Source organism: Leucopleurus acutus (genome assembly GCF_964270905.1).
Source record: "Leucopleurus acutus genome assembly, chromosome: 7".
Taxonomy (NCBI): domain Eukaryota; kingdom Metazoa; phylum Chordata; class Mammalia; order Artiodactyla; family Delphinidae; genus Leucopleurus; species Leucopleurus acutus.
In genome coordinates, this window is record NC_139150.1 from 10723295 (window position 1) to 10740977 (window position 17683).

General features: G+C 40.5%; 1 protein-coding gene across 4 annotated transcripts in view; it reads left to right on the forward strand.

The window, feature by feature from the left end:
• Positions 1-17683, forward strand: part of NR6A1 (nuclear receptor subfamily 6 group A member 1) — a gene marked incomplete at its 3' end in the record, with an annotated part of 202004 nt that overhangs the window by 169281 nt on the left and 15040 nt on the right. For 2 of the 4 annotated variants that reach the window (XM_082843301.1, XM_082843302.1), the window contains exons 4-6: positions 7125-7180; positions 15290-15444; positions 16800-17027. In XM_082843301.1, coding sequence (XP_082699427.1) covers positions 7125-7180; positions 15290-15444; positions 16800-17027 — 439 coding nt within the window. The remainder of the gene's footprint in view (positions 1-7124; positions 7181-15289; positions 15445-16799; positions 17028-17683) is intronic. The other 2 variants (XM_082843299.1, XM_082843300.1) reach the window with 1 other exon arrangement.

Below are 17683 nucleotides of genomic sequence, written 5' to 3' on the forward strand. Positions count from 1 at the left end.
TGTCCAGAATTTACTGTACCTCAAGCATGCCTTGCACTGTCCTGCCTGTGCTAGTTTCCTTCCACTACCTAGAAATCCTCTCCCTTCCCCACTATCAGTTTACTCCTGCAGAAATCCTTACAAGCCACCAAGTAATGTATTGAAGAGAGAGTCTGGTCATCTGACTTGGTTTTGGTCTACAGTTTTCTCATCTTCCTTTGTTGCCTTCACTGAAAGTATTTTATCAAAGCATATTTATGAGTTGCTTTCTTGACTACTCTCTCTGATGAATCGTCCTGCTTATTCAGTCATGAGTGTGAGATTCTGAGGCTTTCAGCCAAACTTGCCTCTTCCAGGGAGGAAGAAGCTTACCCAACATAACCCCTCTAACCATAGCCAGGAGAAGATGACACATGAGGTGTGAGGGATGTAGAGCTGCCTTCCTAGGCCCGTTTGCATGCAGAGCAGACAGGCTCAGTTGCATGGTGAAGGCTGCGTCTCAGAGAGAAACCCTGCCACCTCCTGGTTGGTGCTGAGAAAGCAGAATTAAAATTGCAGTTGCCGCTGGAGTATTTTTGGGGTGATGGAACTATGGACACATAATTTTATGCATCTGTCAAAAGCTATAGAACTGAGCACCACAAAAGAAGTGAATTTCACTGTATATAAATTTTTCTTAAGCAACCAGTATGGTGGGCAGGGGTGGAGAGAGACTGTAGCATTTAGCAAATGAGTCTAATATTACAAATAAATCACATAGCCACACTGAAGGGAACGAGGAAGAAAGGAGCTGGCCTTGGAAAATAGTGTTTTGACTGTATGCTGTTAAAACTGAAGACAAAAAGAACTGTATACAAACAAAGCACTCTGGTTTATAAATTTGATTCTCTCAAGGTTATGGTTTAGGAATTCTTTCACTACTTTGTTTGTATACTAGGGTTGAACAAATAAGGAAATAAACTGTTGATAATGAGAGTTGGGTTTCTCACATCAGGGAAAGAAGTTATAAATCAGGAAAGGGGAAGGCTAGAATGAAACCTCTGGTACTAGATTGGAGTCAGAGGTTATTGTAATATGGAGTCATGTTTAGATAGATTAAAAAAACATATATGTGTGTGTAGATACATGAGTTGGTATACATACATATATTTCCTAGCTCAGCCATTGAGAAGGGCTAGAAGCAATGACACCCCCAATAGTAACGAGCACACCTAGCGTCCATATCTTGGTTTCTAAATATCAATAAAAGGAATCAGAAGTCCTTGGAGAACTGGTTGATTTTAGGGCTGAGGCAGGGAATATATAAGATGAGTCTGGAGCATCTTGTGGTGCCGGAAAGTTAGAAGGTGCTATATATATATATATATATATATATATATATATATATATATATTAGTTTATAACCCAAAGAATAAAATATCCATGAGTTCATACTGATAAAATGAACTGAATAAATAGAGGAATCATGATTCTTCCTTACAGAGGAATTCTAGTAAGTGTTGAAAAAATGAGGGAAATAGAAAATCACCATTAGAACACCATAGTAGTTGCTATAGGCAAGATCCACTGATGGATGGTAAAATAAGAGAGCATGGGTTTAAACAGAAACAGAATATTTAGAATAGTCTCAGAATATTTAGTAATTACAAAGAGAAAAATAGTACATTTCAGTAGGAAATTCTGACAGATATCACTTTAGCCAGAGGATCAAGAGTAACATCAGTGTGTTTACACTGACATCATGTACCCCCTGATATGATCACTAAGAAGGGCACGCATATACATATGCACATATACACACACAGGGATGGATAGATTTATCCCCAGTCTCATCATGAGAAAACATACAAGCCCAAATTGAGCAATATTCTTCAAAATAACTGGCATTCTACAAAATACTCTCCGTAAGTGTCAAGGTCACAAAAGATAAGGAAAGACTAAGCAACTGTCACAGATTGGAGGAGACTATGGAAACATAACTGCTACATGCATTGTGAGATCCTGGATTGGATTCTGGAACAGAAAAGGGACATTAATAGAACTGGGAAAATCTGAATAAAGTCTTTGGTGAATAGTGTTCTACCAAAGTTAATTTTCTAGTTTTGATGAATGATCTATGGCTATGTAAGCTTAGTTAACAGAAGGGGAAGCTGGGTGTAGAGTATACGGGAATTCTCTGTACTGTTTTTGCAATTGTTCTATAAATCTAAACTTAACCTCAAAATTTTAAAAATTAACTGTTAAAAAATACAGCTGTCACGTGTGAGCCTACACTCAGCCTATGCCCCCCATCTCTGGACATAGATATCTTTTCAGACCTTGAACTTGGCTGGTAAGGAAATTAATTAGCAAAGCAATGGGGGAGATTTAAATAAGTGTGGTGAGTAGAGGCTGGGCCCTTTCTGTCCATCCCCACTACTACACCAATACCCCCGAAACACATCCTCCTCATACATCTTGCAGTCTTTAGGTAAAGTCGGGCTCCTCAGAATGATTCTCAAGACCTCTGGCATCCCTTCCCTCTCCCTTCTGCTCTTCCCACATAATCCAGTTCTCCAAGAACTCGGGGATATTTCATGTTTTGGGGGCTTTGCACATTTGGTTTCATCTTCCTGGAATGTTCTACCCCCTCTTCTTCACCTGACTATATATACTTTTCATTCTAGACTCAGCTTTTATTTGTAACATCCTCTAAGACGCCTTCTCTGACACCACCCCCCACCATATAACCCTTTTGTGCTTCCATCGCCCTTTTTTGCTCTCTGCATAACGCTGATCACCTTGTGCTCTTTGTCTGTGTACTTGTCTGTTTCCCCCACTGCCCCCATTATTAGACAGTGATCCTCTCATGGGCCATGACCAAGTCCTACTTTTCTCGTGTCCTAATTAGTGTAGGATGCTTCCTGGTTTGATGAATTGACTGTGGTGGTGGCGGGGGCAGGGTAGGAAATGGGATGGGAGAAATATTGTTAAAATCATCAGAGGCAAGAGGAAGCTACACTGAGCCACATGGGGAATTCATATCAGTTAAGTAATTATGCGAAAATACTTAAAATTCCCGTAACTTTGTTGTCTCATAACTTGCTAGATAACTAGTTCAAAAGTGAAAAGGTTAAGGAAAGCTTGGAGGAGGTTGCTGTTTGTAGAACGACATTGTTGAGACAGTGATCCTGTGGCATTGCCGTATCACTTTACCAGGATAAAAATGGAGCACCGAGAAATCTCAAGGAGAGATAATATTTGAGCAGAATCTTGAAGGAATAGAAGTTCAAGCTCCTTACAAACTTAGAGCTTTGTAAAAATGGCTCCCGCTTCTGTCCCTCTCTCTTCTTCCGTGTGTGTGTTCTTAACTATTTGGGAGTAAGTTACAGATTTCATTCCCCTTTCCTTCTAACATAACCACAGCACTATTATCAAAATCAGGAAATTTAACATGACATAATACTATTAACTAATTGCAGACCATATTTAGATTTCACTTGTTATCCCAATGTCCTTTGTAGCAATTTCTATTTTCTCATCTAGGAGCCAATCCAAAATCACACATTATATTTAGTTCTTAGGTCTTTTTAATATCCTTTTATCTGAAGTAGTTCCTCATTCTTTTCTTGTCTTTAATAACATTGTCAATTTTTAAGAAAACAAATCATTTATTTTGTAGACCGTTCCTTAATTTGGGTTTGTCACTTTCCTCACAATTAGGTTGCGGTTATGCAGTTTTGGCAAGAATGCCACAAAAGCTATGTTGTGTCCTTTTAGTGCATCCTATCTAGAGCACATGGTGTAAGTTTGTCCCATTATTGGTCATTTTAAGTTGAGTCACTTAGTTAAGGTGGTGTCACTTGGGTAACGTGGTGGTGTTAGATTTTTCCACTGTGAAGTTTCTTTCTCAATAGAGGCAGCAACACGTGCAGAGGCAAAACTGTGTTGTAAAACAGCATGGCATGTTCAAGAACTAACAAATAGTTCTCTGTAGGTACAGTGTAACATTTTTGGCTAAAGATGAGGATGGAGAGTCCCATAAGAACCAGATCACAGAGGATCTTGAATGCCAAGCTAGGGAGCTTGTATTTAATTAGCCCATAGACCACAGGGAAGCACCAGTGGATTTTGAACAGCGCTTTGATGTAGTTAGCTTTGTGTCTTTCTACCTTTCTGGTTTCTGGGTTTGGTTGGCTACCCAGGCCTAAGCAAGTGAGGAATAGTAGGTACATGAGTTCTAGAGCAGAAAAAGTATTTGTGCTTCTTCTGAGTAGACAGAAGAACCATAGCTGGTGCCATTCTCTTAGGCTTAGACGAGAGGTGCAACAGAACTGTTCCTGTGATCCTATACCCAGAAGGCCTTTGTTCTGTTGTTTTATTTTAATAACTTCACTACCAGAAGACTCTCAGCCCTGCTGAAAAACTTGCTCTTAGCTCAGTGTAGCATCAAGGAACAAGCACAACTTTAGAATCAGAAAACCTAAATTGAAATCCCAGCTCTGTCAGTTCTTCGCCGAATAACCTTGAGCAAGTTGCTTTTCCTCTTTGAGCTTTCGTTTCCTCGTGTCTAAACTGCATAGGATAATAATAATGTATATACTTTTTAAGGTTGTTGTGAGGATCAAATGCAATCTCATGTATCTGAATATAAGTTTTAAAATATGATCCAGGTTCTTAACAGAGGCACTGTGACATGTGGTATTGCTGCCCACACCTCAGGCAGTATCATGCCGTCTTAACAGATGTTACCATCTCTGATTAAACCAGTTGTTTATGTTCTTCTTTAAATTATATTTTTGAAAAAATCAAAGTTAATTTTCAAATGGAATTTTTATCACTTCAGTGAATGGCAAATCAGTATTTTTAATGCACATTAGGATAAATGTATAATTAAGAGTTTAAGCACCACCTAAAATTAGTTTCTCCAATGGGATGCACACACACTTCAGGAAATTGTAGTGTTGGAAAGAAGGTTGGTCTTAATCTGATAGTCTGGTTCTGATATTTAGTTTCTATCACCCTAAGCAAAATACTTCATTTTTCTGAGCATTAGAGTCATCTGTTCAGTGGGAGTGATAATACTAATACTTTCCTCATGGGTTAATTTTACCGATGATACTATCTAACATGTATAGGAGTTTCTTACTCCAGGTGGGGTTGAGGGACAACACGAGTTTTTAAATATCAGAAGGTGAAATTGGCAAGATGTAAATCTTTAAGATTTGTGGCCCTTTAAACGAAAAGGAAAGCAAGTTGAGTTCCTTCCTCACCTCCAAGACACTGAGAGTGGAGTATCAAGTGAGAAATAGTCAGTGTTCTATCTGCCAGTGACAGATCTTTGTTCTGTACCTGTGAGCTGAAGCAAAGACGTGTGAGATATCAGTATTGGAAATATGAGTATCTGAAGACTGTCATTGACCCTGGAACAGCAGAGGAGGAATTTTAAGTATGTTTAGAACTTGAAATAAGGTTGAAAGAGAGCATCTAGACAACAACCAGCATGCATCTAGATAATATATATCTAGCTGTCTATGTTTCTTGACCCAAATTCACAGCAGCCTTGTAAAGCAGGCTGTTACCTCCTACTTCATATGCCAGGCCCTGTGCTTGGTGCTTTAGCTAAATTATATATTATCCTCACAATACCCCATAAGACAGGTTCCAATAGCCCTCTTTATTCTTAAGTAAACTGAAGTTCAGAGAGATGAAAAAAACTTGTCTGTAATTACACAGACCTGGCAGAAACTGGATTTAGACTCAAGCTTGTCTAATTCTGAGTGTGTGATCTTCTAAGACTAAGAATAATGGCTGCTTTAAGGAAAATGAACTTCCTGTCAGCCTTTCAGTTACCACAGGTAACTGTTAGACTTGGAGCCCTTAGCTTTTGAGGCAACCAGCCCTGCCCTAACGACTTTACAGGTTGTGCGTGTTAATTTTTTTTGGAGCCAGGTGTATTATAGCAAAGCTTGCTCTCACATGATGCCATTACTTCTCTGTTAATATTACCCTCTCCAAGCCACCTTCCACAGTTGCCATCACAAAGATTTTTCAAATATGCCAACATGACCACATCCTCCCCTGCATTCCATCTTATCCTCAGGCTCCTCTGCTAAAGTCCATACTCTTAGCCTGGCATCCAAGGCTCTCTATGATCTGGCCCCAGTTGGCCTCTTCAGCCTTATCTCTTGCTACTCTTCTCTCCCTCTCTCCCTCTCTCCCTCTCTCCCTCTCTCCTTCTCTCCCTCTCTCCCTCTCTCCCTCTCTCCCTCTCTCCCTCTCTCTGTCACACACACACACACACACACACACACACACACACACACACACACGCTTACTTTCAACTTGACGCTTTTCTGTATGCTGTCCACTCAACCTGGAGCACCCTTTTCCTGCCTGCATAAATCATATTTATCCTTTAAGACTAGATTCAGAAGTTATATTTTCCAGAAAGCTTTGCCAGACACCAGAACCCTTCTGTAATTGCAAATCAGGGGTTCCTTGTCTGTGCCCCGGTATTAAGTACTCTGTAAACAATGATGGTAATAGTGTTAGTAGTTGTTAATGAGGCTGGTACTATTTAAAGTCTGCTTTTTATAGTTAGGAAATGCTAAATAACTTCTTTTTGTTGAATTACATGAGTGGGAAATCAACTGCAAGGGAACTCTACTGACTGCCTTTGTAGAAAAGAGCCAATGAGGTCAAAATTCTGAGTAATTAAAAAACAAAAAACCTGTTTTCCTCATCCTGCAAATTAGTCTCAAACCTAAACTAGAAATAAAAAATATTTTATTTTAAAATGGGAGTATTCTTTTTATCTCCCCCCCCCCCGCCCCCTTGAATTTATCAAGGCCTTCAAATGCATTATCTTGGTGGGTTATTTGTAACTGTAGGACTATTAATAAGGCTGTCATCTTTGTTGAGCATATTGAATGTATACAGTGTGTGTAGTGTGTATCCAGTGCTTTGGGGACCCAAAAGTATCTGCTGCCTATGAGCTAGCCTGGAATGATGGAAAGAATATGTGCTTTGGGTCCAGAAAGATCGGTGTTTTAATCTTAGCTTCACCAATTACTACTTTATGCTTTTGGCCAAATAAGTTCTCTTTTTGTGCCTAGACTTCTGTGGGCATGCTTCTTACTGTCTTAACTTATGTTTCCTTCCAGCAATCAGAGAAGATGGCATGCCTGGAGGCCGGAATAAGAGCATTGGGCCAGTCCAGGTGAGTTCTAGGACTTACTCTTTGTGATCTACCCTGAAAGCTCAGGCCTCCAGATGCTCCTGTAGCTGCTCACCTTGATCCTCTTATCTGCTGCTAGGGGGAGCCATCTTTACTTTCATAACTGTGAAACTGCTTTTAGAGCCTGGATATGAAAGTGCTTTGAAAATCTTAAATATATAAGATAATGGTTAAAGCTCCACTTGTGATGCCTCAACTCTTCCTAAGGATTTTTACAGAAGATGAATCCAATTCTGGTTCTAAAGCATCCAGAGGATTTTTTTTTTTTTTTTTTGGTCACGCCACGCGGCTTATGGGATCTTAGTTCCCTGACCGGGAGTTGAACCCAGGCCCTCCGCAGTGAGAGCACGGAATCCTAACCACTGGACCACCAGGGAATTTCCCAGAGGACTTTTTATGTCAGTCACTTAAGGTTGTAGTTACTTAGTCTGGCAGAAATCAGCAAGACTACTTTGCTGTTCAGTGTCACTAAAGATATTTCAGCAGAAAGTTCATTGATTGCCTGTTTGTAAAGTAGGGAAGGTAATACCCATTCAGTTCCACAAACATTTACTCAGTATTACTTACTCTGTACCAGGCCCCCTGTACTGTAAATTCAGTGTAGTGGGAAAGACAGATATGTAAACGGACATCATAATACAGTGGGTGATAACAGAGGTTGCCCAGGGAGTACAGAAAGAAGGGGCTTCTTTTCTGTTTGGACCAGAGCCATGGTTGAGGACTGAAGACACTCAGGAAAGACTTCCTGGAGAAGATAAAGTTTGAACTGAGTCTTCAAGGAAAAGGAAGAATTAGCTATGTTGAGAAGGGGTGGAAACCCAAACATCTTTTATTCCTGCTAGACAGAATAGACTGTACAAGGAATCTTCAAGGAATGGCAAGGAGTTCATTCACTCAGGCTAGAGCACTGGGCACATGTTGTGAAGTGGCAGGAGATAAGGCAGATTCCTTGAGTTTGGAATCAGTTCTCTAAAAAGTGGCCTTCAACTAACTTTGATTATAGCTCCTTCAGTAAAGCCTTTGTGGGGCCAGCCTGCATCGCTTGTTCTTACTTGGCCAGCAGAAGAACTTCATCATGATAGAGAATTGGATCTGCTTACGACCCATGAAGTGAATCCTTCAGTACCCTAGTGGGCAGGGACCATGATTCAAGAATTATGGGGGTAGACCAAGAGGCAACTACTAAAAGGTTTTAAGTAGAAAGAGGGATATGGTCAAATTTGCATTTTGGAAAGATCGTTCTAGCCATGTAAATTGTTTATGAGGAGCTGGGTAAGGGTCAGTGAAACTGGCGGCAGAGAAAAAGCAGTTAAAAGGGTTTTACAGAAGTCCAGGCGAGAGATATAGACAGTGTGGTTTCAAGTAGGACAGTGATAGTGCAGATTGAAGAGAAGGAATAGATTCAAGAAATGTTTAATAGGTAAAATTGATAGGATTTATGCAATTGAATGTGAGGGAATGAGAGAAAGACAGGAATTCAGAGTTGGTTTGAGACATACGCTGATGATATATGGGAGGGTTTTCTGTCACATGAGCTTGGTACACATATGCACTCAGGTGTGGGGTGTGTGCTGCATTCATTCTCTTTTTAAAATCAAACATTTTTATTCATTTATTCAAGTCATATGTGTCTCTTGCAAATTAATTTATTTCGGTCTCCATTCATAGCTGCTCTTTTTTGTGTGGTAAAAAACATGTAACAGGAAATACACCTCCTTAACAAATTGTTAAGTATACAGTACAGTAGTGTCAACTATATGCACATTCCGTACAGCAGATCTCTAGAACTTCTTAATCTTATCACTGAAACTTTATACCTATTGAACAGCAACTCCTCATTTCATCCTCCCCCCAGTTCCTGGCAACCACCATTCTACTTTCTGCTTCTAAGAGTTTGACAACTTTTGATACCTCATATAAGTGGAATCATGCAGGACTTGTCCTTCTGTGACTGCCTTATTTTGCTTAGCATAATGTCCTCAAGTTTCATCCATGTTGCAGCATATGACAGGATTCCTTCTTTTTTAAGGCTGAGTAATATTCCACTGTATGTATGTAGCACATTTTTTGGTTTTTGTTTGTTTTTGCTTTGTGTTTTTAATTTTTATTGGAGTATAGTTGACTTTATGATGTTGTGTTAGTTTCTGCTCTGCAGCAAAGTGAATCAGTTATACATATACATATATCCACTCTTTTTTAGATTCTTTCCCCATATAGGTCATTACAGAGTATTAAGTAGAGTTCCCAGTGCTGTAGAGTAGGTCCTTTTTAGTTATCTGTTTTATATATAGTAGTGTCTATATCTCAATCCTAATCTCCCAATTTATCCCCCCCCCATTCCCCCCGGTAACCATAAGTTTGTTTTCTACATCTGTGACTTTATTTCTGTTATGTAAATAAGTTCATTTGTACCATTTTTTAAGATTCTACATATAAGTGATATCATATGATATTTTCTTTGTCTTACTTCACTCAGTATGACAATCTCTAGGTCCATCCATGTTGCTGCAAATGGCTTTATTTCATTCCTTTTTTATGGCTGAGTAATATTCCATGAGTAGTATGTACCACACCTTCTTTATCCATTCCTGTGTTGATGGACATTTAGGTTGCTTCCATTTCCTGGCTTTTGTAAATAGAATATAGCACATTTTGTTTATCTATTCATCCATCGATGGACATTTTAGGTTGTTTCTACCTCTTGGCTAAAGTGAACATGGCCTTGGCTGCTGGGAACATGAGAGTGCAGATATCTCTTCAAGATCCTGATTTCAACTCTTTTGGATAAATACCGAGTGGGATTACTGTGTCATATGATAATTCTGTTTTTAAGTTTTTGAGAAACCTCCGTACTGTTTTCCATAGTCGCCACACCATTTTATTTATATATTCTCACCCAAGTGCACAGGGTTCCAGTTTTCCCCATCCTCTCCAGCACTTCTTATTTTCTGGAGCTTTTTGTTTGTTTGTCTGCTTGCTTCCTTGCTTGCTTGTTTGATACTGGCTATCCTAATAGGCATGAGGTGATTTCTCATTATGGCTTTGATTTCCATTTCCCTGATGATTAGTGATGTTGAGCATCTTTTCATATGCCTGTTGGGTATTTGTATGTCTTCTTTGGAGAAATGTCTATTCAAGTATTTGCTACTTTTTAAAAAATATTTATTTATTTATTTTTGGCTGTGTTGGGTTTTTGTTGCTGCACGTGGGCTTTCTCTAGTTGCGGCAAGTGGGGCCTACTCTTCGTTGTGGTGCGCAGGCTCCTCATTGCGGTAGCTTCTCTTGTAGCAGAGCACGGGCTCTAGGCGGGCGGACTTCAGTAGTTGTGGCACGTGGGCTCAGTAGTTGTGGCTCACAGACTCTAGAGTGCAGTCTCAGTAGTTGTGGCACATGGGCTTAGTTGCTCTGTGGCATGTGGGATCTTCCTGGACCAGGACTTGAACTTGTGTCCCCTGCATTGGCAGGCAGATTCTTAACCACTGTGCCACCAGGGAAGTCCCTAGTATTTGCTTTTTTTAATCAGGCTGATTAATTAGTTAATTGGCTATTGAGTTGTAGGAATTCCTTATATATTTTGAATATTAACCCTTTATCAGATACATAGTTTGCAAAAATTTTCTGGAAGTCTCCTATTCGCTTTGTCGATTGTTTCCTTTGCTTTGCCAGAAGTCTTTTAGTTTGATGTAATCCTGTATTTCTATTTTTGCTTTGATGTCATATTCAAGAAGTCATTGACAAATTAGGGGTATGGGATTAACAGATACAAACTACTATATATAAAATAGATAAGCAACAGGATAATACTGTATAGCACAGGGAATTATACCCATTGTCTTGTAATAACCTGTAATGGAATAGAATCTGTAAAAATACTGAATCACTATGCTATACACCTGAAACTAACACAATATTGTAACTCAACTATGCTTCAATTAAAAAAAGAAAAATTATTGCCAAGGCCAATGTCAAGAAGTTTTTTCTCTGTGTTTTCTTTTAGGAGTTGTACTGTTTTGGGTCTTATGTTTAAGTCTTTAATACACTGAGTTGCTTTTTGCATATGACATAAGGTAAAACTCTAATTTTATTCTTTTGCATATGGATATCCAATTTTCCCAACACCACTTGTTTTTTTTTGTATTTTTCTGCCGTACGCGGGCCTCTCACTGTTGTGGCCTCTCCCATTGCGGAGCACAGGCTCCGGACGCGCAGGCTCAGAGGCCATGGCTTACGGGCCCAGCCGCTCCGCGGCATGTGGAATCTTCACAGACCGGGGCACGAACCTGTGTCCCCTGCATCGGCAGGCGGACTCTCAACCACTGCGCCACCAGGGAAGCCCCCAACACCACTTGTTGAAGATACTCTCCTTTTCCCATTGTGTAGTCTTGGCATCTTTGTCAAAGATCTTTTGACCATAAGTCTGGGTTTATTTGGGGGCTCTGTATGTCTGTCCTTGTGCCGTATGTTACTGTTTAGATTACTTTAGCTTTGTAATATGTTTTGAAATCAGGAAGTGCAAGGCCTCTAGTTTTGTTGTTTTTTCTCAGGATTGTTTTGGCTATTTGGGGTTCTTTGTGGTTTCATATGAATTTTAGGATTGTTTTTTTCAGCAAAAAAATGCCATTGGAATTTTGATAGGGATTACATTGAATCTGTAGAACACTTTGGATAGTATGGACTTTTTAACAATATTAAGTCTTTTAATCTATGAACACAGGATATCTTTCCATTTATTTATGTCTTTAATTTCTTTCAGCAGTGTACAATCCTTTCACCTCCTTAGTTTTTTCCTAAGTATTTTATTCTTTTTTTTTTGTGGTACGCGGGCCTCTCACTGCTGTGGCCTCTCCCGTTACGGAGCACAGGCTCAGCGGCCATGGCTCACGGGCCTAGCCGCTCCGCGGCATGTGGGATCTTCCCGGACCAGGGCACGAACCCATGTCCCCTGCATCAGCAGGCGGACCCTCAACCACTGCGCCACCAGGGAAGCCTCTATTTTATTCTTTTTGATACTATTGTAAATGAGATTGTTTTCTTAATTTTCTCTTCAGATAATTCATTATTAGTATATAAAAATGCAACTGATTTTCTATGTAGACTTTGTATCCTGCAGCTTTGCTGAATTCTTATATTAGTTCTAATAGTTTTTTGGTGACATCTTTAAGTTATCTACATATAAGATCATATGTCTTCTGTGAACAGAGATAGTTTTACTTCTTCCTTTTTGATTTAGATGCCTTTTGTTTCTTTTTCTTGCCTATTGCTCTGGCGAGGACTTCTAGTGCTATCTTGAATAGATGTGGTAAGAGTGGGCATCCTTGTCTTGATCCTGATCTTAGAGGAAAAGCTTTCCGTTTTTCACCACTGAGTATGATGTTAGCTATGGGCTTTTCATATATGGCCTTATTTGTATTTCTTCTTTTTATACTTAGATACAATAGAAAGTTTATCCATTGGGGAGAATTCTTAAGCATTTCCTCAATGAAAAACCTTCCTCACTATTACCTAATGTTTTTTGAGTACCCTCTGTGGCTCTCTCACCATGACAAGGGATCCTCAGTCATTTACATCTCCAGACTCTGTGTTCTCTCCAGAATTGAGGAGGCTGATGCTCAGAAAAACCTATTTCATCTGTCATTGCTTTTGGGTTTTTGATACTGGGCATATAATTTTCCTTTTAGTCTTTTACTGTTTCTAGGTGGTGTGTTAGGAAGAGAGAGCTGTTATCTCCAAGTTCTTAACCGTGTTTAATTAAAAATAAGAAGTGGGCTTCCCTGGTGGCACAGTGGTTGAGAGTCTGCCTGCTAATGCAGGGGACGCGGGTTCGAGCCCTGGTCTGGGAGGATCCCACATGCCGCAGAGCGACTAGGCCCGTGAGCCACAACTGCTGAGCCTGCGCGTCTGGAGCCTGTGCTCCGCAACAAGAGAGGCTGCGATAGTGAGAGGCCTGTGCACCGCGATGAAGAGTGGCCCCCACTTGCCACAACTAGAGAAAGCCCTCGCACATAAATGAAGACCCAACACAGCAAAAATAAATAAATAAATAAACTCCTACCCCAACATCTTTAAAAAAAAAAAAAAGTGATAGAGTTTCCATTTATTGAGCACCTATTGTGCACCTTCACTTAATAACTTTATCTTAGATTAACCTCCCAAGTCTATCTGACTCAAACCTGTATGCTTCTTTGCTCCAGCACCCAGTGGAGGGAATCATGAGCTATGAGGGAAGTGGTATTATCTCCATTTTACCAATGAGGGAGCTAAGGCTCAGAGAACTTGAGTGACTTGCCCAACAGGAAGTACCCAGCTAGGGAATGACAGATGAGATTTACACCCAGATTCAAGCACTCCCAACAAGTTCCATCCCCTGTTCAATACATTAATGATTGCTTAGTGTCCCATGAGACCCTCAGGGAGAGACAAGTACAGTCCAACTTTGACTTCCAGCTGGAATAAGCTTGATTTTACCATAACTGGCCCTTTTTACCAAGCTCAAGTACTTCCATGACCTCGACGTTCTGGTTTTGCTCTCACCACCGTCACTGAGGCTGCGCATTCGGGGCCTCAGTAGATGGCTTGTAATTTGATGGCACCATTTGTCTTCATGTGTCTTATAAAATGTAAACAATGATTTCAGTGTTATAAGGACCTCTAAGAGAAAAGATTTGGGTTTTTTGCTACATGTGACTGAATAAAAAAAGACAAACCCTCTAATTCAATATGCAGCCCAAACTATTTAAAACCAATCACTCAACTTGAATACCAGTTAAACATTTCTCGTTTTCCCTCAAAGTCCTCTGTGTTGGCTAACTTCCAGTTCTAAATGCCTATTTATATCTATGACTGGAGCAGCTCAAGGTTCCCTCACAGGCAAAGAAGTATGTAGGTTTGTGTCAGACAGACTTGGGAGAAAATGTCCTCCCAGGCTTTCCATAGGAACAAGAAACAAAAATTCATCTGGCTCTTTTTCCTCAGCACTCACTCTCATTCTGTGTGCTGACTTTAGCCAGCTTGGCCTCAACTCTGGATTAAACACTTTAGAGAAGAAGTGTGTGTCCACTCCCTATATGGCATAGTAGCTAGAGCACTGGACTGAATACTTGGCTACTTTGGCCTCTTCCTCAAACTCCTGCTCAGACATGGGCAAGTCAATTTGCTTGTCTGAGCTACAGTTTCTTCTTTTATTCAGTAGGCTTAGAAATGTCTTTCTTACTAAGAAATCTCATGCAAAGGTATATAGTCAGTACTTAGTAAGTGGACATTTATTCATTTATCCAACATACATTTATTTGAGTACTGCTTTTTTCTAGATCCTGTCATAGCCTAAGGTCTTACAGAGGATATTTTTATGATACATTACCATAAGTGCTATAAAAATAACAGTAATAATCAGGATATCATTGTCAGCCTTCCATAATAGTTGTTATGTGCTAGGCCCTTTTCTAAACATGTGATAATATATTAATTTAATCCTCAAAACAGTCCTATGTGATAGATACTATTATTCTCTCCACTATACAGGTGAAGGAACTTAGGTTTAAATAGTTGTATGACTTGCCCAAGATTGTACAACTAGAAAGTGGCAGAACCTGGATTAGAACAAAGGTGATTTGAGTGTAAAATTCAAACTCTTAACCATTATGGTATTCTGCCTCTCTCAGAATACACAGAATTATGAGTGGATAGAAGAAGGACCTAAAATTCTGTCTGCGCTTAGTAATAGAAGGATTCAAAAAGAAGGTGACATTTGAATTGGGTCTTAAATGGCAAGTAGGAGTTTGTTATTGAAGAGTGGTGTTTCAGCGGCAGGAAAGAATAGACTAAGGACAAAGAGGAGTGTTGAGGAACCTAGAGGCTTTGTGGCTGGGAGGAGGCTAAATGGACAAAAGGAATGCCATGGTGAGCCATAGTGCTGGCAGGCAGGCAACCAAGCTGTCCTAAGATTAGTGAGAGAGAGACCTGGAGTATGTGGGTGGAGGGGAGGGAATTTGTCTTTCTCTCTAGAGAGTTCTAAGAAGCCCCATGACATTTAAATAAGTTCTCAGTCCTAAAGAAGGAACACCCAGTCTAACATATATCAATTCCTTGTCAAAGATATCAGAGGAAGAGATCGAAAGGATTATGTCTGGGCAGGAATTTGAGGAAGAGGCCACTCACTGGAGCAACCATGGTGACAGCGACCACAGTTCCCCTGGGAACAGGGCTTCAGAGAGCAACCAGCCCTCACCAGGCTCCACACTGTCCTCCAGGTGAGCTTCAAGGCAAACCCAACATCATCTAGGGATCACCCAAAGAATGGACCCACAAGCAACCTCTGAGCTGGGCTGGGTATTCCTGCCAGTCCGTCTCAGCCATTGTACTCTTGCTTCCTCAGTCTTTTGGGGTTGGGGTGACGATGATGCAAAGCAGCATTTTACAGCCCATTTTTTAGCTAAAGACCTTGAAAATGTCAGCAGTCTCTTCCACAGATTGATAAAGTGCTATAGCCACTATCCGTGCCCATACATTCTTCACCTAACAGAATAACATTTTAATTGTAGCTCTTTTCTCTCACTTACTTTATCATTTAAAAAAAAACCACATTGACAATATCGAATTAAGTTATCATTTCTCTGTCTCAGCAAGAGTGAAGATTTTCACATTATAAATTTTAGGAAACAGTGAGAACTTTTCAAGTTAGATTTGCTGGTGTCATGAAATACCAGTTTGAAGACTCTTGGTTCTAGAATGATATCTTAAGTTAGTTGTTAGGTGTGAAATATAGCCATCAGCTACCAAGGAAGATTTTCTTTCTCCAGAAATCTTTATTTTAGGACAGGGGTTGAGAAACATTTTTTATAAAGGCCAGATAGTAAATATTTTAGGGTTTGCAATCCACACAGTCTAGGTCTCAACTACTCAGTTCTGCCATTGTAGTCTGGAAGCAGCCAGAGACAATATGTAAATGAATGAGTGTGGCTGTGTTCTAATAAAACTTCATTTACCAAAACAGGCCATGGACCATAGTTTGCCAGCCCCTGTTACAGGAGGGGTCATCTAGGTAAAACTAGTTGACTGTTAGATTTCTCCAAGAAAGGTGGGGAAGATAAGAATATTCCTTTCTCTTGATATTTCATTATAACTTTCATTCATTCGTTTGTTCCTTAGTTTGTTCCTTCCTTTGAATGTTTAGGGAGTTGTTGCCACATGCCAGGTTCTTTGCTAGGTGCTGGATTTGTTTTGTGGCCTGGCAAGGTACTTAGCCTGTTTCTGACTTAGTTGTCCTAGCAGTATAAAATACAAACACTCACCTTTGTCATCATAGTCTATGAATATTCTATGAAACTCTCCAAATGTGGCACCTGTACAGAGAGGTCATTTAACCAGTGTTTTTCAGTACAGCTCTGCCAAGTTCTGGGTGTCCAGAGGTGAGCCACACATATGCACATTTGCACAGAGACCCCATCTAGTAGGGGAGACATGCGTGTAACCATTGATTATGTCCTTAGCTTAATGAAGACAGAGTGCATGGCCAGAGAACACCTGAGCCACGTCCTAGCTCACTTCCTTTGAGTAGGCAGTAGACCTGCGATGTTTCTGCTTGACATGAGACTTTTCTCTCCAGTAGGTCTGTGGAACTAAATGGATTCATGGCATTCAGGGATCAATACATGGGGATGTCTGTGCCTCCACACTATCAATATATACCGCACCTTTTTAGCTATTCTGCCCACTCTCCACTTCTGCCCCCACAAGCTCGCAGCCTGGATCCCCAGTCATATAGTCTGATTCATCAGCTGGTGTCAGCCGAGGACCTGGAGCCATTGGGCACGCCCATGTTGATTGAAGATGGGTGAGTGAGCCTTGGTCTATTTAGCCCTGTAGCTTCAAAGTGGTCCCTACCCCACACCCATCTTCATCCCTGGCTGCTGTACCTCAGGCTTTGGAATGAGTTGGGGGATAATAAGCAATGACTCGAGCATCAGAGGACAAATCTTTGCTTATCGTTGAAGTTAGTGCTCCCTCATTTTTCTCTTGAGCATCTTTTCTCATAGAGTGGGGGCTATTTATCAATCCCTATGGAGTTGGGATTAAAGGACTTTTGTTTCTAGTTGGGCCGAGGTACGCCAGTCTCTGGAATGGGTCTGAGTGCTTCTGTGCCAGAGATGAGGTGTAATTCTGGGAATAATCATACATTAAGTTTAGTCTTCTTAACAGGGCACTCAAGGCACTAACTGGTTGTGGCCTGTCTGTATCCGTAGTCAACATACTCATCAGTAGCCTAGGGCCGTGTGCTCTGTGTGCAGGCCTGAGTGGGTGGAGGGAATACTCTTTCAATCCTGTCAGCTCTGCCTGAGTAGATAATAATTCAGCCCACCCATTGCTCTACTCATTATTCATTTAGCCTGGAGCATAGGCTGTTTGAGTGTTATTAAGCTTAGACTGCCCCCTCTGCTCCAAAAGGTATCCTGAGATTTCTTAAGCTAGTTTCCAATTTCAGAAGAGGAA